This window comes from Gopherus flavomarginatus, chromosome 6 (assembly GCF_025201925.1).
Source record: "Gopherus flavomarginatus isolate rGopFla2 chromosome 6, rGopFla2.mat.asm, whole genome shotgun sequence".
Classification (NCBI taxonomy): domain Eukaryota; kingdom Metazoa; phylum Chordata; order Testudines; family Testudinidae; genus Gopherus; species Gopherus flavomarginatus.
The window spans coordinates 760979-785514 of NC_066622.1; the positions used below are offsets into that span (position 1 = coordinate 760979).

At 49.3% G+C, this 24536-nt stretch overlaps 1 protein-coding gene across 6 annotated transcripts in view; it reads left to right on the forward strand.

The window, feature by feature from the left end:
• Positions 1-24536, forward strand: part of MTMR14 (myotubularin related protein 14) — a 61964-nt gene that overhangs the window by 14494 nt on the left and 22934 nt on the right. For 3 of the 6 annotated variants that reach the window (XR_007775187.1, XM_050959812.1, XM_050959816.1), the window contains exons 3-13: positions 1328-1436; positions 8035-8110; positions 8918-8978; positions 10480-10602; positions 12109-12182; positions 17522-17592; positions 18780-18854; positions 21948-22014; positions 23184-23269; positions 23673-23749; positions 24039-24075. Coding sequence is in view for 5 of the 6 variants with exons in the window: in XM_050959812.1 (XP_050815769.1) it covers positions 1328-1436; positions 8035-8110; positions 8918-8978; positions 10480-10602; positions 12109-12182; positions 17522-17592; positions 18780-18854; positions 21948-22014; positions 23184-23269; positions 23673-23749; positions 24039-24075 (856 nt within the window). In the remaining variant the exon portion in view is untranslated. Of the gene's footprint in view, positions 1-1327; positions 1437-8034; positions 8111-8917; positions 8979-10479; positions 10603-12108; positions 12221-17521; positions 17593-18779; positions 18855-21947; positions 22015-23183; positions 23270-23672; positions 23750-24038; positions 24076-24536 lie in introns of all 6 variants that reach the window. The other 3 variants (XM_050959813.1, XM_050959815.1, XM_050959817.1) reach the window with 3 other exon arrangements.

Here is a 24536-nt window from a genome sequence, read left to right on the forward strand (position 1 = left end):
CTGTTAGCATCCTAAGACAAATGCTAATGAAGATCTTGTGGAGATTTCAGAAGGAAGTAAACAGGGAGAGGTAAACAGTGGGGCGTGGGGGGAGGAACCCTGTTTTCAGGTGAAGGTCATATGTTTGATCTGGTATTTCTTGGGGATGGAAAAAAGATGCCCTGGCATCCCTCACTGAGGAAGTAAACTGACAGTGAGTTTGCTTCATGAAAAGGGGATCTCAGCCAGGCTTGTCTGAAAATGCTGCAAAGAACTTTGGGTAAGAAATGTTTTTGGATAGGAGGAGAACTTGTTGGGTGAGTTTAGAACATAGAAAGTGTGGTGTGAGTTTGTTGTCTATTAACCTTTTGTTTCCAATACAGAAGAACCTCGGAGTTTAACACAGTACTGTAATCTATTTGCCTTTTTTGTGTGTGTGTCTCTACTTCCAGTTCCAAATGAGTTGTGTGGTTGACTGCTCAGTTCATAACTCTGGTGTTCGTAACTCTGAGGTTCTTCTGTATTTGTTTTCTATTGCATGAATCTCTGTTCTTTGCTAAATAAACTTGTACTTGCTTTCTTTAAACGCACACCACTTAGATTTGTTTAAAGCGGAGCTGTAATGTAAGGTGGGCTAATAAGCTGCTTTGTCCTGTTCCTTTGAGAACAGCGGTTCTGGTAATTGCATGTCTGTTGGAGCAGGGGCTGTTTGGAGGACTTGGAGTGTATCTATTGCTAACCTGTAGAGGGGCAGCGGAGCACAAACAAATGAGTGTTTGTGCTGTCTGTCCCTGGAGTTGTCAGGGACCCGACCCCTCATAGAATCATAGAGTTGGAAGGGACCTCAGGAGGTCATCTAGTCCAACCCCCTGCTCAAAGCAGGACCAATCCCCAGATTTTTACCCCAGTTCCCCAAATGGCCCCCTCAAGGATTGAACTCACAACCCTGGGTTTAGCAGGCCAACGCTCAAATCAGTGAGCTATCCCCTGGCAGGTGCAGACAAGATGGTCTCACACTCAGGGCAGGTGGTAGCAAAGTGCCTCACAGCCTTGCATATACCCCCAGGAGCGTCGCACGTGACAACAGTCTTTCTACACACCTAATACTGCCACAGTGAGTGTCTTCAAAAGCAAACGGGGCAATTGTGTTTCAGCACCAAGAGTTTGACTTAGGTGCTGGGAGCACATCCATCTGATTACAAGCCAAGTAGTTTCTCGAGGAGTCCCCTGGCTCGTTGACTTTATAGCTGGCTTTTCAGCTAAAGGGATGTGGGTGCTGAGATTATGGCCAGAAATGTGGCCACCATGATGATGTGAGATAATGGGGACTCTTCTCTCTGTTTGATAGGTTTGAGAGCACTGTGCAGGTCAGCAAACTGCAGGACCTCATCAACCGCAGTAAAATGGCCAGATGTAGAGGACGATTTGTCTGCCCAGTCATTCTGTACAAGGGAAAGGTAAAGCTGCATAAGCACATTTATCTCTGTTTGCTTTAACTTCAGGAATGTCCTTTCTCCCTGCATTCTGAACAGTGTTTACTGGAGCTGTGCAGAGGCAGGTCTTTATGGGACATCAGCTCTCCTGCCCCCTCCATGTTTATTCCTGGGCACAGACTAAGGAGTCCGGTAAGTTGCCTTGGATCAGTGATGAAGATGGTCACTGCTTGGGGCTATATCTGCTCTCCAGGCCCCAAACAGGTGGGATTTGTGCTAGGACCCTGGCAGCTGGGGTTAGGGGGAAGAACTGTGCTTGGATGGAGCTCTCACACTAACTCTGAGAACAGCATTAGAGGTTACAACAAGGTACTGCTTCATCAAGCAACCACTCTAGTGTGCCAGGGTGCCAAACAAAGCCTCATCTGGCATCTCACTGAGCACCAGATTCTTCCTGAAGAGCTAGGGAAATTGCGGGGTTGAGAGGGAGGGTTACCCTTCTCTGTAGCCCTGTCTTTGCTGGAAACGTACTCTCAAATAGTTTATTGTGGAGGTGTGCCTCAGAGGTTGTTCCTGACCAGATTAAGTAGCTTGCTGTATATGCACTGGGGAAAGGCAAGATTACAGAGATGGCCTAATGGAGCTTTGTCTCCAATGTCCATGATTCTTGTATTTCTGTTATCCCAAGGGAGCTAGGACTATTGCTTTTCATCTCTTGAACTGGGACAGAAAGGGATTATGGGGCTCTGTGGTCTGAAGTGGCCAGTGTATGGATTGACATCCTGAACTTCCGCTGGACAATAGTGATGGGGCTGGAGGTACAATGGAAGTTCAGACTTAAGCATAATTGTAATGTTCCTTAATTGGCAAAGACCAAAGAGATCATAGCGATGTTTTTGGAAAAGACGTTACATAGAAGAGAGTTTGTGGGACACTGTATATACCACAGTTCTTCTTCAAGTGATCACACGTGTCCATTCCACTGTAGATGTGTGCACGCCTTGTGCACAGTTGTCAGAGCTTTTAGCTGTTAGGGTACATGGTGCCTGTAGTGTAGTTTTCAGTCTTGTATGGTATATCTGCAAATAGATGGTTACAAGACTAAATTTAGAACAGTAGTTGTTAGCGGAGGGTTACCGGTGCCTGGTTGGGTGCTGGGCTCAGTACCGGACTGGTGCTCCATTCTCTTGGCTTCAGGGCCTGCTGTTCATATAACAAGTCTATGCCAGTGAGCGATCCACACCCCAGCTGCATTGAGTGTTGGGGAGAAGTGCATGAAAATGACAAACGTCACCTTTGTAGAGGGTTAAACCCCACTCGAAAAAGGACAGGGCTGCCAGATTCCAGTATCTGCTTATGGAGCCTGTGTTTCATCTGCCATCAGAACCTGCCCGCTCCGAATGGGTAATAAGCATGTCCAAGTGTCACAACTGCAGCGTGGGTGGTCTGACTTAGTGGTTGGAGCAGGAGTCAGTCTACGTCAGATGCTGGGAGGTCAGAGTCCAAGGCAAGCCAGAGGGCAAAACTGAGTGGCAGGTGGCGGGAGGCAGGCAGGGTCAGGTTACCAGGAGGTCAGTAGCAAGAAGCAGGTGTTGCAGGGGAAGCAGCGCTAAGGAGGGAGATCCCATTTGCATGGAAAACTTCCTGTTCCTGTGCTGGGTTTATACAGAAGCTGTGAACCAGTCAGGACCCCCAGGTTTCTGCCATTTGGAGTCCAGGACTGGAGCCCTCTGTTGGGGTTCAGTCGCTATTCTGGCAACTGTTAGCAGGTCCCTGGGTGGCAGGTTGGAATTTACTGGCTCCAAAGAGCCCTCAGGACCTGTGTTCAAGATCCACAGTTCCTAGCATCAAGCTGGTTCGGAGAGCTCCCCCCGACTGAGTCCACAGGCAGATCTGCATTGGTGGGGCCTAAGAAGAGACTGTGTAGTGAGGCTTCCAAGCCTACTAAGGAGGCACTGAGAGGATGCAAGGACTCGGAGGGACACTTAGTCACACCCTCAGGAGTAATCTGTCAGCCAGGAGGGATTGCAGGCTCCAGAATCCAGGAAGGGTCTGAGACTTTCTCCAAAGGACGAGCAGGCTCAGGAGCCCTTTCCGGGGCCATCTACAGCCAAGGCTTTCGAGGCAGCCAGGAAATTTCTTAACATGTTGGTGCTGGCTTCTTGCATGATTCAGGAGCCTTGCCTGGTACCGGTACTGGAACTACATGCTCCTGCATTCCCAGCCCCAGCCCCAGAGCAATACTGGTACCGGCAGCTTCTACTCTTGCTGCACCTCCGCATGGGATTCTTTCTATGCAAAGAAAGTACCAGTGTGAGATTTCTAAAAATAGCTACAGCACTCTACCCAAGGTTTAAGAATCAGAATTGCCTTCCAAAATCTGAGAGGGACAAGGTGTGGAGCATGCTTTCAGACGTTTGATGTGGAAACTACAGAACTCGAACCACCAAAAAAGAAAATCAGCCTTCTGCTGATGGCATCTGACTCAGATGATGAAAATGAACATGTGTCGGTCCATGCTGCTTTGGATCGTTATCGAGCAGAACCCGTCATCAGCATGGACGCATGTCCCCTGGAATGGTGTTTGAAGCATGAAGGGGGATATGACTCTTTAGCACGTCTAGCATGTAAGTATCTTGCAATGCCAGTTATAACAGTGCCATGCGAACGCCTGTTCTCACTTTCAGTTGACGTTGTAAACAAGAAGCGGGCAGCTAAAGTAACCAAACTTGTTCGTCAGAGCGATTGGCTGAACAAGAAGTAGGACCGAGTGGACTTGTAGGCTCTAAAGTTGTACATTACTTTATTTTTGAACTCAGTTATTTTTTTGTACATAATTCTACATTTGTAAGTTCAGCTTTCATGATAAAAAGATTGCACTACTGTACTTATATTAGGTGAATTGAAATACCGTATATACTCGTTCATAAGCTGAATATTTTTGGTAAAAAAGTGACGCATCAAAGAGCAGGGGTCTACACCAAAATTTGATAATTTTAAACTCTATGGAATCATTGAACTGAATATCTAGTACATTGTTGTTTTGTTTACCTGGAGCGTTCACAGGCATGGAGCCCTCAGCTCCCTGTGGCCGCACTTCGCCGTTCCCAGCCAATGGGAGCTCCGGGAAGTGGCACCACTTCCTGCAGCTCCCATTGGCTGGGAACGGTGAACCGCAGCCACTAGGAGCTGAGGGCTCCATGCCTGTGAACGCTCCAGGTAAACAAAACGTCCAGGCCTGCCCGCAGCCTACCCTGATGGGCCAGGAGCCAAAGTTTGCCAACCCCTAAAATATAAGGTCAGCTTATGAAAGGGTCATACAGTTTTTGCTATTTTTACCTATCCATCTTGGAGGGTCGGCTTATAAATGAACAGGCTAATGAACACGTATATACAGTATATTATTTCTTTTGTTTATTACAGTGCAAATATTTGTAATAAAAAATAAATATAAAGTGAGCAATGTACACTTTGTATTCTGTGTTGTAATCAATATCAATATATTTGAAAAAATAGAAAACTTCCAAAAATATTTAAATAAATAGTGGTGCGATTAATCGTGATTAATTTTTTTAATCGCTTGCCAACCCTATTATTTTCACATAGCAATTTCACTGAGCAGGTCGTTTGCAGGTCACCACAAGGAGTCTCTTCGACCAGATGTGTCCAGGTCCATTTTCTAGCAGTGGGGAACTCCCCAATATGGTTGCAACAAGAGAAAACAAAAAAGTCATCTTTGTTGTTCCCAAGTGGGTCACAGCCCAGGTTCACTGACAGACGCTTTCCTCCTGGCCCAGTTGAGAGGTCTGCTGTATGCCTTCCCACAAGTTCCGCTCCTGCCCAAAGTCCGATCTGATGTCAAGCAAGATTCTGCTCACCTTATTCTAAGAGCCCCTGCATGGCCCTGTCAACAGTGGGACTAGTAGAATTGAAAACCATTGATCAGACCTCCACTGCTACTCACAAGAGATGTGAATGTGATGTCCCAGGGCCACGGCCACTTCCTTCATCCCAGCCTTCAAGCCCTGCACCTGACTGGATGCTTCATGGCTGACTACCCCAAACGAGTTTGCTCTCAGGGGGGTGCAGGAAGCCTTCAGGTATGTTGCGTAACCTTGATAAATGGAAGAGGTTCTTTGTCTGGGCCATACAAAGAGGTACGCCTCCTGTCTCAAGCTCCAAATTGCCATTATCGTGGACTGTCTTTTGTTTCTGAACCAGGAAGGTTAGCTCTTAGTTCCATCAGCATCCACCTGGCGGATGTCTCAACTTTCCACCCTCCAGTGGATAACCAGTCAGCTTTTTCAAACCCTATGTTCATCGGATTTCTAAGAGGTTTGCACAGATTGTACCCACAGGTTCATAGCCCAGTTCCACAGCAGAGTTTAAATTTAGTGCTAGCAAAGTTGATGGGTCCCCCCCTTTAAGCCACTAGCAACTTGCTCTCTGTTATATCTGTCTATGAAAGTGGGTTTTCTGGTTGTTATAACCTTGGCCAGGAGAAATGAAGAGCTGTAAGATTTAGTATCAGAGTTTCTCTGTACAACTTTCCTTAGGGACTAGGTTTTCCTCTGACTGCACCCTAAATTCCTGTCTGAAGTGGTTTCCGAATTTCACATGAATCAGATGATTTATTTCCTGACTTTCTTTCCAAAGCCCCAGTCGAGTAGAGGGGAAGAAAAGCTCCATACTCTAGATGTTAGAAGAGCTTTGGCTTTTTATTGGATTGGACTAGATCTCTACTCTTCGTCACAGTGTCAGGCAGAGTAAAGGGCCACCCAGGGGGTCTCTGCCTGTATTCATTTATGCCACTGATTACTCAGAGGTGGAACATCAGGTGAAGTGATGGCTCGCTTGACCAGGTCACAGGCAACGTTTGCTGTCTTTCTGGCTTGTATTCACATTCTGATATTTGTAGGTTGGCAACCTGGTCAGCACGCCATACGTTTGCCTCTCACTCTGCCATCTCCTATCAATCTAGAGGCAATGCCAGATTTGGACAAGTGCTCCTACAGTCTTTGAGTAGAGTCCAAGCCCACCTCCACCTCAAACCACGTGAGTCACCTACAGTGAAATGGACATGAGCAATCACTTGAAGAAAAAAGAGGTCCCTACCTTTCCATCATGGTGGTTCTTCGAGACGTGTTGCACATGCCCATTCCACAGCTTGCCCTCCTTCTCCTCTCAGTCGGAGTCTTTCCTGGGGAGGAAGGATCTGAGGGGGGTTGGGGCAGCGTGGTTCTCTATAGCTGCATGTAGTGGTATGAGGCACGAGGGCTCTCGAGCTGCCTCAACAGATACTGTGGAGGGGGAAATCTCCAACTGTGCATGAAATGCACATGCATCCGGCGAAGTGGGTATTCAACCATGAAAGCTCATGCTCCAATACGTCTGTTAGTCTATAAGGTGCCACAGGACTCTTTGCTGCTATTACTCCTGGGGGCATTCTGTGCCAAAACATTAAAAATGCTGCGCACGATATTTACAAATTCTGCAAATTTGTCAAAATAACACTACATAATCACACCAGTTTGAGTTATTTTGGTAATTTATTTTGAAATACCTGTCAGCAAGTATGTCTGTAACAATACAGACACACACAAAAATTCCCCCGGGAGTAGAGAGTTAAAGAAACCCCTATAACAACCCAGTTCCTGCTTCTCTGCCCCCCCCCCTCCACCGAGCCCAGCTGGGCCTCCCCCAGCCAATACACCTGAACCCCCTCCCCCCAGAGCCCAGCTATGGTCCCCCCAGCCCAGACACCTGCTCCCCCGCCCCCCCAGGGATCCAGAGGGAGAAACAGCCTGATGCTCAGTCCCAGGCTTGCACAGAGTTTATTGCATGCTGCCCTCTCCTTCCCTCCAGGCATGCTGGGAACTACAGCTGCCAGGAACCCTTTAGCTTCTCCCCCTGACCCTCCACCCAGCAGTGTCTTCTATGTAAGAGCTGGCCTCTGCTGAGTCCAGCAGCCCCTAGTGGTGGCTAGTAGCACTGCAGCCCATTTCTGTGGGGGAAATGAAATTCTATATGCACAACGTTAATTTCTGCAAAATTCTGCATTGTGCAGTGGCACAGAATTCCCGCAGGAGTAGGACATGCACCTACAGTGAAAGAACATGTGCGGCACAACTCGAAGAACTATGGTAACCGTCTTTTGTCTCATGCTGTCTTACCTGAAACCCCGTTCATTTTGACTTGGCTAGTACAGTGTTATGTGGACTGACCTTGCTGGCCCTTCAGAACGAGTGAATCAATGTCATCAGTTGTTTGGGGAGGGGGGGGGGGAGATGTAGCAAGGTAGCGATTGGAAAGATCAGATTCAGCCAGTATGTTATCAAAACTCCAACATGACCAACTTAGTGAGAATGAGGAAGATACAGGCACTAGAGATCAGCAAGGTGGTAAGAAATAACCCTGAAATTCATCTAGAAAATACACAAGCTAATGAAAAATAATCCAGACCATAGAGGCTCAGTTCCAGGGAGAAACCTGTGAAGCAAAAATGCTGAGATAGAGGATGCGCAGTGGACAGAAACGAGGCATGGGCTTTCAGTGTAAATGGGCAGGAGGCCTGCAGAGAAATACAGCTTCTATAAGTTGTTAATAACGACATTTTCTCCAGCATGTTTGTAGGTCAGCGACCCTGGCTGGATGGGGGGAACTGTATGGACGTACTGGGTACAACTACATTTTCTCAGGTAAGTGAGGCAGAATAGATACTTGAGTGGGCTGGCCAGTGCCTGCAAATCAGTGTGAATATAGCACCTGTGCGCATTTAGGGGTGGGGGAGGCAGTATATAATAATCCCTGTCTGGTATGGTGCCACCTAGAATATGGTGTCTATTTCTGGGCTCCTGATTACTAGAAAGGTATTGATACAGCTGAGAGTTCAATGAATAGTAGCAAAAAATGTTTGTGGGATGGAGGGGGTGACTTAGGGAGATCAGTATATCTAGCTTGGTTAAAGGGTGGCTGGCAGAGAGCAATGATCTCAAATATTTGAAGGGCCACTCACAGGTCGAAAAACTTGTACTACTACATGGAATAGAACTAGGAACAAGGCATAAAATCTAGGTTTAGGTTTGTAACTCTGGTAATGGTAGCATGTATTAGTCTATGAGAGTCTCAAGGGAAGTGGTAGGAGCCCATAACCCGGATCTTCTAAAACTAGACTGGACGAAACACTAATGAGCATGGGTAATTTTTCTGCCATAGGTGCCAGGGAATGATTCTGTGATCTGATGGCATCTTTCCGCTCTGGATTCCATCCTGGAACAGACCTGTCTAGGTTGTCCAAACCCTCTCTTGCTCTCATGAGACTGATAGGCTTGGTGTGTGGGACAGTGGGGTCGTTTCTGGCTGGAGGTGGTCACAGCTGAGAACGCTTTTAAGTGAGGTGACAAAGGCAACTTGTAACCCACTTGGATGTGAAGTGAGAGGGAGGTTGGAGATGTTAAACAAGCCTTGGCCACTAATGCATGGTCCCTGCTGTGGCTTCCCTGCAGGGGGCTCTGACGATGCATGGGCTGATACCGAAGACCTTTCAGAAGAAGATTCGGCGTTCAGGTCTGCATGTGTTATTTGGGTTGTGGGAGAGGAGTTAAGAGCTGATGGCTAGTTCAGCCTCTGAATTTCCAACTCCTTCCTGTCTAAATTGAACCGTGGGATCAGTGTGGGGTCACTGCAGGCTGTGGGCTCTTGTTTTCCTTGTTCATAAAGATGAGCCCTTCAGAACGTCACAGGATGTAGGTAAAAAACTAAAACCTAATGTGCTAGCACACTGGGGCCAACTAGCTAACTAAAGCCTCCCAATCTCCCACCGGAGACTGAGAGAGGAGAGACTGGGGCAGGCAGATCCCAAGTCATTAAAGAGGCTCCTAAATTATGCAGAAGTGGTACTTCTGGGTCTAGCAGGTGTATAATCCAGACCAAGGAGAAATGGTTCTGGACCTCTGCTTAGAGAGGAACAGGCTGCATATGTGACTGCAGCATGGTCGTGGTTCGGGGCTGGAAGGAGGACACTGAACGTAGCACCATTCTGCCTGCCAAGCTGTCGCTGACGTACCTGGAAGGGAAATCCTGCCGAATTGAGATTCGGTGGGTGGGAGAGCCATGTGGGGTCAGCAATGCTGAAAGACCTATGGGTGATGGCAAACAGAACTAGACAGGTTCACAGCACAATATGGCAACGCTGTATAAATGAGGCATCATGTTCACACTGTTGGACTTGAAGCAGGAATGAATTCAAGAAAGTCCTAGGTCTGTGTTGAGCAGGAGGTCTGACCAGTCTGTCTGGGTCCCATCTGCTTGTTACATCTGTGAATCACACCAGGAAGTGGCTAGCCCCGTTCTCCAGTTCTTGTTAGGCTATGGCTAGGGGGCTCCATTCACTTCTCAACACCGGGTTCTGACCCTTGCGTGTTATAGTTACATGGAACATAGTTTATGATTCTATCAGGGTTATCCTTGAGAGAAAGCGCACAGTTTATGCCCTGGAGCTACCCCACCTGCAGAGGCAGCACCTGCATTCCTGCCCTTTTCCAAGGCTGCCACAGGCAGAAATGCAGGTGCTGCCTCTGCAGATGGGGTAGCTCTAGAGCGTAAACTGGCTTCCAGTCTTCCAGGAGATTCTGCTTTCTGAGCATGTCCAAGTCTATAGGGGAATGGCCTCCAGCCCTTGAACTGAGGCCTGCTTTTCTTGCCTGGCGCTGTGCGTGTTCTCTCAAGGATAAGTACATCGCAGAAAAGTCACACAGGTTCTGAGATTCAGTCTAATTCCTTGTTATAAAATTAGCCCTTAACCCCTCTGAGTTCTTAGTGAGCAGCTGGGCAGTCGTTATAGGAATGAATGGCACCAGCTTGCTTCTTGGTTGCAGGTTTCTACTGAAGGGGTCCAGAAGCCATTACTGTGGTGTAGGGTAGGAGAGCTCTGGCTAGTGCGGCTTGAGTACTGCTAGTGGAGCTCTACTTCAGCAAGTATAATCCAGTCTCACCACAGCCCTGGGTAGGAAATCGAACCTGTCTGGGTGGCCCTGAGAATCTTGCTTTCCCTTGTACCTTGTTGCAGGAATGCAGATTCCCAGTTGTTTGACAAGGTCCGAGGACATGACATCAAGCTGCTTCGATACCTGTCTATCAGATATATCTGTGACCTAATGGTGGAGAACAAGAAAGTGAAGTTTGGCTTAAAGTAAGTATGGCATCCTTTGTCTATATGTGGGCTTTGGAATGGAGCTGCTGTTTAGATTGTGCAGACCAGTGACTAAAGCAAGCACAAAAGTCTGACTTCCCCTAACTGCATTCCAGGAGTTCCTAGATCCCTCATGGCAGGGCCTTCTAGAGATGTTATCCAGACATTCAGCCAGTGTCTTAAAGTGAAACCCCAGAAGTATACGAGGCTGTACGTCAAGGTCCTCTCTTCCATATCCAAGTTGAGAGTGCCAGTGCCTTTGTGAAGATTGTGGTAGTGGGGTGAATAGCTGCTTAACTTTGCCGTCTTCTGCAGTCACAATAGGTTCCTGTTTGTCCTATGGCTTCTCTGAGTAGGGAGTGGGTGGGTGGATGTTCTGATCCATTGGGCACAATCCCATATGGCATCATAGACTCATAGAATATCAGGGTTGGAAGGGAACTCAGGAGGTCATCTAGTTCAACCCCCTGCTCAAAGCAGGACCAATTCCCAACTAAATCATCCCAGCCAGGGCTTTGTCAAGCCTGACCTTAAAAACCTCTAAGGAAGGAGAGTTCACCACCTCTCTAGGTAACCCATTCCAGTGCTTCACCACTCTCTGAGTGAAAAAGTTTTTCCTAATATCCAACCTAAACCTCCCCCACTGCAACTTGAGACCATTACTCCTTGTTCTGGCATCTGGTACCACTGAGAACAGTCTAGATCCATCCTCTTTGGAACCCCCTTTCAAGTAGTTGAAAGCAGCTATCAAATCCCCCCTCATTCTTCTCTTCTGCAGACTAAACAATCCCAGTTCCCTCAGCCTCTCCTCAGAAGTCATGTGCTCCAGCCCCTTAATCATTTTTGTTGCCCTCTGCTGGACTCTTTCCAATTTTTCCACATCCTTGTAGTGTGAGGCCCAAAACTGGACACAGTACTCCAGATGAGGCCTCACCAATGTCGAATAGAGGGGAATGATCACATCTCTCAATCTGCTGGCAATGCCCCTACTTATACAGCCCAAAATGCCATTAGCCTTCTTGGCAACAAGGGCACACTGTTGACTCATATCCAGCTTCTCGTCCACTGTAATCCCTAGGTCCTTTTCTGCAGAACTGCTTCCTAGCCATTCGGTCCTTAGTCTGTAACAGTGAATGGGATTCTTCTGTCCTAAGTGCAGGACACATCATATCTGTGATGCGACTTCCTCCTGTGAGGCTAGTTGATGCAATGATCAGGAGACTCATTTTTGAGTGGGGGTGTCCTTCCAGTCTGTGGGTGGAGGAGTGACTGGGAATGCTTCCTCTGGGATTCAGCTGAGCTGAGGGTGTGACTGTCTGTGAGCTGGACTCTTACTCCACAACTGGAGTCGGGGCTGTTCTGTCATGTAGCACTGTAGGAGGAATTGCTTGACTATGCAGATTCTTCTAATAGGCCAGATGGAGTGGCTCTCCTGCTCTCTGGGAGTTGGTGCCTTTGTGTTGAATGCACTAAATACATGCACTGTTCTCCTCTCATCCTTCTCAGTGTGACGTCTTCCGAGAAAGTGGACAAAGCTCAGCGCTATGCTGATTTTACTCTCCTCTCCATCCCATATCCAGGTACAGGACTGATGTCCAGAGGGACTCCCAAGGGCCAGGTGACAATCTGCTGGTGGGGATTGGGAATTGTCTCTGTGTGTGGTGAGGCAACTGGGAGTTGCTGGATGTTTCCCTTATTTTCTCTGGAGGGGAAACTCCTCTCCTGAGGGCAGCAGGGGAGGGACTAGAGGATGCAGCCAGCACCAATCTGCATTGAGCCCTCCTTGTGGTAGCAGAAGGGTCTCCAGTGCATGGAGGAGGTCCCAGAGATGTAGCTGGGTTCAGAAGCTTCCTCTCTGTATCCAGCCAGGATGCTGCAGCCCCACCCCAGGCCGCATGCTTGAGAATTTGCCACGGAAGCCGCCTTTTGATGGAAAAACATTTTAAAGATATTTCTAGTCTTTGTCATTCAGAAGAGAACTGCCATGCTAGTCTGCAGTGCAATGCCCCGAGACTGCAAACTGATGTGAACTGCACCAGTTGGCCGTGCTGGCTGTGTTAGCTCTGGAGTGTAGCGAGGGCCCTTGTCAGTTGCTGGTTAATACTAATCACGTAAACACAAATGGAGGGGCTCAACCTGCCCATTGGTGCTGGGTTCAGTTACATGACTGAGTGTACAGAGGGTGAGATGGCTCCATCTCTCTGCTCCTGTCCACAAAGGAGTGGGTGAAAGGAAGATTCATTCCCTCTATTGCAAAGCATCAGCTGCCCTAGCTGCTGCTCCAAACCCAAGCTCTCTCCCCCTCCTCTCCCTTGCCAGACCTCTCAGCATGTCCCCTCAATGTCCTACAGTGAAGGTGCAAATTGAGACAAAGACCAGGGACAAAAGAAAACTGGGGGGCTGCATTAAAATAAGCTATGTAAACCAAGCTATGTACCAAGTTTGCTATGCCATATAGTCAGGGTGCCAAGAAATGAAGCCAATGTCGCTGTCTTCTGGGATTAGCTCCATAAACATCCACCTGCCACTTCTACGCAATTGAGTACCTGTGTTTGCAGCAGAGTTTTGGCCCAACGAGCCATAATGTCCCCATGGCCAGGTCCGGTGGCTAATTATGTGAAGGGTTTAGACAGAGGAGGGAGAATTGCACAGGAGGCTGTGAAAATGAAATGCTGCTGTGTTGTGGGGCCTGGCACACCCCACTTATTATAATCACAGTGACATCAAAACACTCCTTCCTCTCCTCGTGCCCGTGCAGCTGCTGCCCTTAGCAGCTCCTCGCTTCCATGCTGGAGTCGTTCAGAGTGTTGCCTAATCACAGTAGGGTGTGGAAGGAGAGTAATACTGTGCATTGCATTAAGCCAGATGCATATACACACAAGCTGAGCAACGTGGCAAATGGGTGGTAAAACTTGGTGCAAATATTCAAATTCGGGTTGCATTGTAAGAATTTCAGGTTTTTAGACTGGCTTGCTCTGAGCTGGAGTTTCCAGAATGTAGTGAGCACATAGACTCATAGACTCCAGGACTGGAAGAGACCTCGAGAGGTCATCGAGTCCAGTCCCCTTCCCTCATGGCAGGACCAAATATTGTCTAGACCATCCCTAATAGACATTTATCTAACCTACTCTTAAATATCTCCAGAGATGGAGATTCCACAACTTCCCTAGGCAATCTATTCCAGTGTTTAACTACCTTGACAGTTAGGAACTTTTTCCTAATGTCCAACCTAAATCTCCCTTGCTGCAGTTTAAGCCCATTGCTTCTTGTTCTATCATTGGAGGCTAAGGCGAACAAGTTTTCTCCCTCCTCCTGATGACACCCTTTTAGATACCTGAAAACTGCTATCATGTCCCCTCTCAGTCTTCTCTTTTCCAAATAAACAAACCCAATTCCTTCAGCCTTCCTTCATAGGTCATGTTCTCAAGACCTTTAATCATTCTTGTTGCTTTTCTCTGGACCCTCTCCAATTTCTCCACATCTTTCTTGAAATGTGGTGCCCACAACTGGACACAATACTCCAGCTGAGGCCTGACCAGCGCAGAGTGAAGCGGAAGAATGACTTCTCGTGTCTTGTTTACAACACACCTGTTAATGCATCCCAGAATCACGTTTGCTTTTTTTGCAACAGTATCACACTGTTGACTCATATTAAGCTTGTGGTCCACTATGACCCCTAGATCTCTTTCTGCCATACTCCTTTCTAGACAGTCTCTTCCCATTCTGTATGTGTGAAACTGATTGTTCCTTCCTAAGTGGAGCACTTTGCATTTATCTTTATTGAACTTCATCCTGTTTACCTCAGACCATTTCTCCAATTTGTCCAGATCATTTTGAATTTTGACCCTGTCCTCCAAAGCAGTTGCAATCCCTCCCAGTTTGGTATCGTCCGCAAACTTAATAAGCGTACTTTCTATGCCAACATCTAAGTCGTTGATGAAGATATTGAACAGAACCGGTCCCAAAACAGACCCCTGCGGAACCCCACTTGTTATACCTTTCCAGCAGGACTGGGAGCCATTAACAACTACTCTCTGAGTACGGTTATCCAGCCAGTTATGCACCCACCTTATAGTAGCCCCATCTAAATTGTACTTTCCTAGTTTATCTATAAGAATATCATGCGAGACCGTATCAAATGCCTTACTAAAGTCTAGGTATATCACATCCACCGCTTCTCCCTTATCCACAAGGCTCGTTATCCTATCAAAGAACACTATCGGATTAGTTTGACACGATTTGTTCTTTACAATTCCATGCTGGCTATTCCCTATCACCTTACCACCTTCCAAGTGTTTGCAGATGATTTCTTTAATTACCTGCTCCATTATCTTCCCTGGCACAGAAGTTAAACTAACTGGTCTGTAGTTTCCTGGGTTGTTTTTATTTCCCTTTTTATAGATGGGCACTATATTTGCCCCCTTCCAGTCTTCTGGAATCTCCCCCGTCTCCCATGATTTCCCAAAGATAATAGCTAGAGGCTCAAATACCTCTTCTATTAACTCCTTGAGTATTCTAGGATGCATTTCATCAGGCCCTGGTGACTTGCAGGCATCTAACTTTTCTAAGTGATTTTTTACTTGCTCTTTTTTTATTTTATCTTCTAAACCTACCCTCTTCCCATAAGCATTCACTATATTAGACATTCCTTCAGACTTCTCAGTGAAGACCGAAACAAAGAAGTCATTAAGCATCTCTGCCATTTCCAAGTCTCCCGTTACTGTTTCCCCCTCCTTACTGAGCAGTGGGCCTACCCTGTCCTTGGTCTTCCTCTTGCTTCTAATGTATTGATAAAAAGTCTTCTTGTTTCCCTTTATTCCCATAGCTAGTTTGAGTTCATTTTGTGCCTTTGCCTTTCTAATCTTCCCTCTGCATTCCTGTGTTATTTGCCTATATTCATCCTTTGTAATCTGACCTAGTTTCCATTTTTTATATGACGCCTTTTTATTTTGTAGGTCACTCAAGATCTCATGGTTAAGCCAAGGTGGTCTTTTGCCACATTTTCTATCTTTCCTAACCATCGGAATAGCTTGCTTTTGGGCCCTTAATAGCGTCCCTTTGAAAAACTGCTAACTCTCCTCAGTTGTTTTTCCCCTCAGTCTTGATTCCCATGGGACCTTACCTATTAGCTCTCTGAGCTTACCAAAATCCGCCTTCCTGAAATCCATTGTCTCTATTCTGCTGTACTCCCTTCTACCCTTCCTTAGAATTGCAAATTCTATGATTTCATGATCGCTTTCACCCAAGCTTCCTTCTACTTTCAAATTCTCAACATGTGTTGAAGGAGAGGAGTCTGTAGATGTGCTTATGCTCCCATGATTCAAATGGCTTCCTCTCATTCATAGAATCATAGAATATCAGGGTTGGAAGGCACCTCAGGAGGTATCTAGTCCAACCCCCTGCTCAAAGCAGGACCAATCCCCAACTAAATCATCCCAGCCAGGGCTTCGTCAAGCTGGGCCTTAAAAACCTCTGAGGAAAGAGATTCCACCACCTCCCTAGGTAACCCATTCCAGTGCTTCACCACCCTCCTAGTGAAAAAGTTTTTCCTAATATCCAACCCAAACCCCTCCACTGCAACTTGAGACCATTATTCGCAGACATCTGATGTGCCCGTCGTTGCAGAACTTAGGTGCCAGTTCTCACTGCCATCACTCTGAATTGGCTCTCTGGACTTCTTCTGTTTGTTGAGTTGCCAAGGGGGCTTTTCAAACAGCAAAGTGTCTAGGAGCCTCTTACTAGGGTGGGGGTGGGGGGATTGGGTCAGACATCATTTAAGCCAGATTTAAGTTTTATATTAATAATTACAAAAAAAAAAAAAAAAGCAATGTGTAATCCTTTTTGGTTCCTTGGATGTGAGCTCTCTGGGGCAGAGACCATCTTGTGTGCAGTGCCTAACACAGTGGGGCCGTGATCCCTGATTGGTCTCTGCTCACTACTGCTGCACAAACAGAGGTTCAGAAGAGCTCCTGCCTGGGGCAGTGTGGTCTGCCAGAGTCTGCAGACAGCTGTTAGCACTGCTGTACAGAGCTTTGCCAAGCAATGTTGAAGAGACTCTCACTGCTTGGTTCTGAGAACTCTGGGCAGTAGTGACCTGTGCAGATGGCAGCAGAATAATAAGGTGGCTCATAGGAGAAGAGGACCCAAAAAACATAGGCTATAGGAAGTGTGGGCTAGTGGGTTTCCCCAGTCCACGAGGCGCGGGAGAAAGAGAGAGAGGTCTCTTTCCTTCCTAGCAATCAGTGTGTACTAAGGGTTTACACTGACCGAACGTGGGGTTGTCTGAAACTTGCTGGACTTCCCCCCACAGCATTGCCTCTGGATCTGCTAGTGTGGGTGGGGACTCAGCGCCCCTCTTCCCTGTAACTGGCAGTCTCTGGTGTGCTCCTCAAATCCTACTGGAAACACTTACCAAAGTGCTCCTGTGAACATGGCGCATGTGCCATGTCTGCTGACCTCCCCTTAGGGTCACTGCAGGTGTGGGGCTCTGGTGCTCAGTGGCAGAGGACCTCTCTCCTAGTGTGCCAGGGCCTTTCAGTCCTGGCTGTCCCCCAGAGCTCTGCTGAGGCACTTCAGCCCTGCTCACAGACCTGTCGGGATCTTACGATACAGCCTTGTGGTGGTCCTAGGGGCTGGGGCTCACTATGTGAAATGTACTGTTTGGGAAAGGAGGGATATCAGGGTACCTCGAGCTCCAGACGTGCTCAGTCTTTGGCTTTTGCTCTCTCCGAGTCATGCTTTGGAGCGTTGCTGCACGCTGGGCTGATTGCTGCTCTTTAACTCCTACAGACATACTGTTGCTGATTCGCTTGGTGCTCTGGGGCCTCTGGCTCCTGAGCTAAGGCTGGCAGTCCCAAAGGGGCTTTTGCTGCTCATGATCAGTTATCTGCACTGTCGTTTATTACCTCTTCTCTTGCAGGCTGTGAATTTTTTAAGGAGTACAAAGACCGGGATTACAGAGCTGAGGGTCTCGTATTTAACTGGAAGCAGGTACCAAGATCTCTCTGACAGGGTAGCTTGCAGTTCTGTTATGCCTGGCAATTGAATTTGGGCTTTCAAAATAGCAGGTGAAGTCTGTGCTTCCTCCCTGGCACGGGAAGGGAATCAGCAGCCCTCAAACCAAACAAATGGAGGGCATCTCTGAACACTAACTCCTTAAAGAGTAGCTCAGGCCAATGGTCCAGCCTCCTATGGCAAGTGTGGTATTCTGGTGTCCTGGTATCCAGCAACATGATGTCATCATGTAATAGATGTCCTTTGTATTTGGTTTGTCCCTCCTTCATGGGAGGACGGGGCAGGCCTTGGGGACCCTTGAACTCACCTGGCTGTAGGCTGTACTGTAGTGCTCCCCTCTCTCTTGTGGGGCAGACAGAGTGTAACAGAAGTGATGTGGTCTGCCCCAGATGCTGGCAGTGCAAGGAGAAGGGAAAGAATGCCTTGCAGCTATCAGTCCTGGCATCTCCTATTTTGGAGGAGCGTGCTGCAGTGCAAGGGGAATGTGGGCGTGAGAGCGTGAGGGAAGCTGTGTGTTGGGGTCTGGTAATAACCCAAGTCATGAGAATTTCTGGGGTAGTGGGCGGCGGGCAGCACGTTGTGATGTGTGGAGTATCTGTGGGAGCTCCTTTGTACTGTAGGGTGGGAGGAATATGTTGCTCTCTTCAGAGGAATGGTCTCTCAAAGTTGACGTTTCCAGTCTCCAAGCACTGTGCAAGGGCATCACTTCTTTGCTCATAGAATGCTGAGGGACACTGCGGACAACTGGTTTCAGCTCTCAAGCAGCCTGTGTTCTTGGGTGGGAGTGGCTCTGGGACAGCTGTGCAATGGAGAACCCCTGAAATGCTGGAGACTGCTTTGTCCCCAGCTGTCTCCTCTCCTGGTCGGGGGAAACAGTCACGGTTGTGCGCCAATCACTGCAGCAGATCCTAAGCATTCACCTCACGGCAGGCGTCCCCATCCAGAAGCGCTCTGTAGCCCTCATTAGGCAGAAACAGTCGTGCGCTGGTAGCATCCAGAACACGAGCAATGATCAAGTCACTCCACAGTTTGTGCTACTGGGCCCTGTTCCGCTAGAAGCATTGTTCATCTCTTGCTGTTTTGCTGTCTGTAACTGGTTACCTCCCAATGGCTTCTCTTCTCTTCAGCAGTACGCTGTGATTGACTGAGGTGTCTCTTTGCAGGATTACGTAGATGCTCCATTAAATATCCCAGTGTCTCTGACTCGGTCTTTGAACATTGACTGGAGTGAGTACCAGGTGAGGAGTGGGGTGCTCACTGTTGAATTCAGAGTAAGGCCGGAAGGGGCCATTCTGGTTCTCTAGTCTGTCCTCTTGCATGGTGCAGGTTCTGCAGCATCCTCTGGTGAGTCTAGGTGGCAGGTTTAGCTGCATGCTCTACTGGGATGGCTCCCCTGGTGGCAGAGCTCTGCAAGTAGGAACATGCCTGTCACACAAGTGCTCAGATCATCAGGCTGTCACTCCCTGCATCTAAGAGCAGGGAGCTGCACTTACAGAATGAGCCCTCCCATCATTGCAGGTCAGGCAGTGCCATCCAAAATGCCACTGCCCAAATCCTTTCTTGCCTCTTGCTTCCAAGCATGGTCCCCTGTGCCTCCCGCCCCATCGGTATTGCTTCACTGGGGTCCTTGCATCTGCATTTGCTCTTACCTTCAAAGTGCGTGTGCTGCGTGGCCCCTTTGTGTCTCCACCACTCTTCCAGTGATGCCAGCCTCCACTTCTTTCTCTTTTTCTCTCCTGAGCACCTCCATGCTATCCTGTGTGCATGGAATCGCCTTGTGGAATCCTCCCTCCACCTTCGTCTGGTCTAATCACTCCAATACCCCCTTGCAGCATTGCCTTGAAAAGCAGCTGACTTAAACTCCCAAACCAGAAATGTCACTAACATGGGGCATTCCTGGCCTCAGCCATTTTGCTTGCATGCATCGGTGCCATTGCAAATTAAGCTGGGCAGTGGGGAGACAGCAACATGGCTGCCTGTTTTCTAGATGGGTTCAAAATCCCCAGAAAAATAGGCAGTTCTGGTCTAACATGCCCCATGTTGTTACTGTCCCTCACACGTGGCTAACGAGGCCCTTCTTGGATTTGAAAACGACATCCCTTAGTTTCACAGTAGCCAAATAGTTGCTGCAATAAATTACTCAATCCCAGCTATATAGGCCTAGCTTGTGTAGGCGCACAGGGTGGGTTCATGGAGTTATGCCTGTGAAAGGAACGTGAGACGTGCCTTCTCCAGTTGGGCCCACAGATAAGGTGTTCCCGTTTGACAGATTGCTAAAGTGATGACCCATCCTGCTCCACAGAGCCCCCAAGGTGCGATTGTTCAGTGTGGTGATGGCCTGCGAAGATGGTGTACATACAAGTGATTGTAAAATACATGCCACGCTATCACGTCACTGGCATAGCCGGCATTTCATCCGGTTCTATTGATACATCACCAGCAAAAAGCAAAATCTAGGCCAAGCGCCATAAATGCCGAGTGTTGCACGCACGCCTTACCGCGTTCGCTAGACACTTCCCGAAGGAGCATGCCTTCCATGGCACTTCTGGACAGATTTCTTTCGCTACTGAAAGATTATCAGCCAGGGCTTCTTTCCTTCTGCCCTTCATGGTGCCAATTGAGTCAGTGCGCTTGGTTCAGACCTGCAGCAGTGTCTGTAGTCAGTTCAGACAGGAACATGGACAACTCTTCACTTGACCAGCGGGCTCCCCTCATTCACTACTGCAGCAGCAGCACGAGTTACCACTGAGGCTCCCATGGCTTCCTTAGTGCTGGTGTTTTCACAGTGCATTAGAGCGCAGCAGCACTACAGGCTGTTCCACTTCGCTTCCTGACGTTCTGCAGCTCCCTCAGCCTCTCCGGTTTTCCATGGCAAGTTGTAGTACAGAAGCGCCTGGCATGCTCCATCCTCCACCGCTCGCCCTGGAGTATGAAGAGGCTCTCTCAGCCTCTCAAAGTTGGTGCCATTATTTGTCAAAGGATCAGCAATGAAAATACTAAAATACCAACATAAACAACAGGAATCAAAAGTAATCAGCGGTCTCAGAGTGGACCCAGTCAGAGCACAGATGCCCTGGAGCACAGCCAACTCTATTCATCAGAATACCAGGCAGCGGATGAACTCTGGGAATCGCTCACCCCAGGTATCCTGACAAGATTAGGGGGAGAGCAGATGAGAGGCCCAGCCTAAAATGTTGGGAGGACATGTGCCGCTGCCCCCTAGACATATGGTGTGTCCCTTTCCCCCACTTACCTGTTTCTGAGATTGCAGAGCAGGGCAGGTGTCTTTGTACATCTGACCGTCACCGAGCGCTTTTGGGTGCTACTGCAGTGTTGTGTCTGCTGCTGCTGGAGCAGGGCTGAGAAGAGACTCTGTGCATTTGCTGTCAGTGAGGAAGATTAGAAGGTTCGGTTGCCTGCACCCTCCGTGTCTTCCCCAAACACAACCTTGCTGGGGTGGTGAGTGCAGACTGCCAAAGAGGCAGAGCCCCCTGCAGTCAGTCACCACTTGATGGCCAAATGCTGATGGGCTGTGATGGTGCTAACAGGGCAGTGGAAGGGTTTTGTTTAGGGAGGTAAAATATCTGCTTCCCGTGTCCCTGTAGCATTGGAGCTGTCTGGATTGAGCCACCCTCCTGTGCTACTTCTGGGAATGCCGTGGCTCAAGAAGTCTGTTACCTGTCTGTGGAGCAGGGGAGGGGGTCGCTTAGGCAGGCTTGTCTGAGCCTTGCAGGCAGAGCACTCCAGTCACAGGGGAGGCTCTCCTAACCACGGCATGCCTGTCCCAGCACGCACTGCAGCTGGAACGCCACCGCTCAGTCACCGTTCCCCATACGCATTTGGGGTTTTGGCAGAAGTGGGTCGGCACCCAGTAGGGAGTTCTTTGGCTCTGGGTCATCGTCCTGAACATACTGTGGCCCAGGGGGAGCTCAGCAGAATGTCTGTATTTCCTATGCAGCTTGGGCCGCCTTGCTGCTGCGATGGCAAAATGGGTTCTGTGTCCTCCCTTTAGTCCAAAGAACCTGTTCTTGGAGGTTTGAACAGCTTCTTGGGGAAGTCCTGTGAGCAGCAGAATTGCTTTCATTGCCCAGCCCCTGTTCCCAATCTCTGCCTTGTCGGCAGTGTCTCCTGGACTGCACGGCTGGCACCTTGGCAGGCCAGTGGGAGGCCGGGTAGGGAGGGGGAGGACTGCCCCCTTGGATATTGCCATGGGATTCTCTTAGCCCTAGCGCCCTCTTCCTGCATTCAGCCATGGAGAGAGGAGAGCAGGCTCCCTATGCTGCAGGGCAGTGGTTAATTGTATGCAGGGCCTCACCTCCTGTTCTCCACAGAGCTGGGACCTGGTGCAACAGACACAGAACTACCTGAAGCTGCTGATCTCACTCATCAATGGGGACGGTGAGGTTTGCGCCTTCTCTGCACTCCCAGCTGGCTCTGTGGCCAGAGCGTATGGGCTTTCTCCAGGGCACTAACACTGCCACTGGCCAGACCTTTTAGAGAACGTGACTTTCTCTTCCTGCCCCTTGTGGGGTGTTATCCTGGACTTCAGTACTCAAAGGGGAGTCCTGTTACCCAGGAAAATCCCAACCCTTGGATGAGGCCTCTCCTTCCCCACGGGCAGGGCGGCTAATTATGTAAAAATCAAATTGTCAAAGGCCAAGGTCTCATTTTCCCCAAAAGTGAGTTAGACCCCAGCTCTGAGCCTCCCTGGTGCGATGAGATGGGCGCCAGATCACTTTGGTGCTTTTGAAAGCTGTGCGCTAAGACTAGCGTTTGTAGAAGCTGAAGGGAAAAGCCTGCTGTTCCTATCTTGCTGGGGCCGTTTCTCTGGGTTTGGCCTCAGAAGGGGCTCCAAAAGGGTCTCCTTTTATCTGTTTCATTTTCATTCTCTTCTTGCCAAGCCCCTTAGCTCTGGGCTGGTGGCTTGTAGATCTAGAGCAGTGTCAGACACTGCACTCAACACTCGCAGAGTTAGAGCCATCAGATCACTGCCAACACCCTCGCAGCCTAGCAGGAGCCGTGGGTGACTTAGCAGCCAAGTTGTGTGCTGCTGCCAAATGGCCTGTGCCCTGCAAATGGTCTGTATAATGGAGGTGGTGGTGGTGGCCTGTTCTTGGCCACTCTGCTCTGTGGAGATGTCGTCACACCTCTGGGGTGAAAGGGGACCTGCTGCTCCTGGAGCTGAGTTCTAGCTCATTCAAACTGGAAGAAGGATGGAAATGTTCACCTCAGGCAGGCTTGGTGCTTTGAATGGTGAGGGGCTAGGGGAGGTGTAACTGGCCAGCTGTTTTAGGGAATTCCTTACTGCTAGCAGCTGAGGAGACTAGGATTGCAACAGTTTGGCATGACATGCTGAATCCCGGGACTTTCCAAGTCCTTCATTCTGGAGACAGCCCTCGCCCAAGAGGACATTCTAGCTAGTAAGGCCAGTTGTGCTCTCCCTTCCCTCCCCTGCAAACAGCCCTCGGTGCTGCCGGGGAGGGGTGTGCAGTGAATCACAGGGCTAGTAACACTCCATTCTCCTTACAAAGCTCGCTCTCTCCCTCTCCTTCCTGCCCCTGGAGCAGATGACAGTGGACTCCTGGTACACTGTATATCCGGCTGGGACCGAACCCCTCTCTTCGTCGCCCTCCTGCGCCTCTCCTTGTGGGCCGTAAGTACAGAACGGACTTGCTGCGCCTCGGGGAGTGACAGTTTGGGGGTGGCTGAGCAGCCATGTGACCCAGAGAGGGTTCCTAGCTACCAGGGCAGCATCTGGAGAGGGGTGTGGGAATGGGCTCTGGGGGCACAGCCTGGTGTGCTGGCCTGTACGGAGGGGGGCAAGGTAAGGCACCTGCAGCTCTGCATTAGGGCTGCATCTGCTGCTTTGGACATGAGATGCTGGGTAACGGAGATGGGGGCTGCTCCGCACCTGGTGGGGGGGACAGAGTCAGCTGGACGTCCCCCTTTGTGGTGCTGGAGATGCTTTCCTTGGCGGTTCCCGGTGGGGCTTGCACCCTCAGCACCAGTTCTAGTGGCTGCTGCATCCCTGAGCCTTCCCTCCTCTTTCCTTTCAGGATGGGCTTATCCATGCCTCGCTGGAGCCTGCAGAGATTCTTTACCTGACAGTGGCCTATGACTGGTTCCTTTTTGGGTAGGTTCGCTTAGAGGTGCAGACACTGCCCAGGGCTGGGCAGGGTCTCAGAGGGGCCCTCTCATGGTCTGGTTAGGGGGTGACCTGCTTGGGTTGAGGGGACTGCTTTCCTTGGGGGACTTGGCACATCTCCTTTGAGCTGCTTGCTGCCTTGCTGGGCAGGAGGGGCTTGTACAAGTTCTGCCCAATGCCTAAGGCCGCTGCCTGTGCCTGACAGCTCATGGCCTGGTCCTTCACTGCTCATTCTCATTCCTACTTTGTGATCTCCTTTCCCTTGCTCTCTTTCCAGGCACATGTTGGTTGATCGGCTCAGTAAAGGAGAAGAGGTGAGTGGCCCTGCAGGAGGCAGTAGGTGAGCAGGGCCTGAGTGCAGTACTCTACCACTACACAGTAGGCTCAAGGTAGCAGCAGTCCTTGCAGCTCAGCATCTCATTGATCTGGCTGGGCATCCATTGTAGCCAGGCCTTGGCGGTATTAGGACCGTACCTTGCGTCTGCTCCTTCCTTGCGTGAAAGAACGCTGTCCTGGGGCCCAAGGACTGTGGGTGGATTAGATCTTGTAATCCCGACGTGTCCGCTGTTAGTGCAGCAGGGCATTCCTTACCTCATCTCAGACAACAGTGCCTGGAGATAGAACGGTTTGGTTCAGCTCTGAGAAGGGACGCTTCAGGCTTCTGAATTCAGAGTGCTGAAACATAGTTAGTTGAGAAGTTGTTCACAAACTGGGTGGCTAACCCACATGCCTCTTTTCGGGGCGCTCTGGCACCCGGGGGTTCATAGTTGCTATT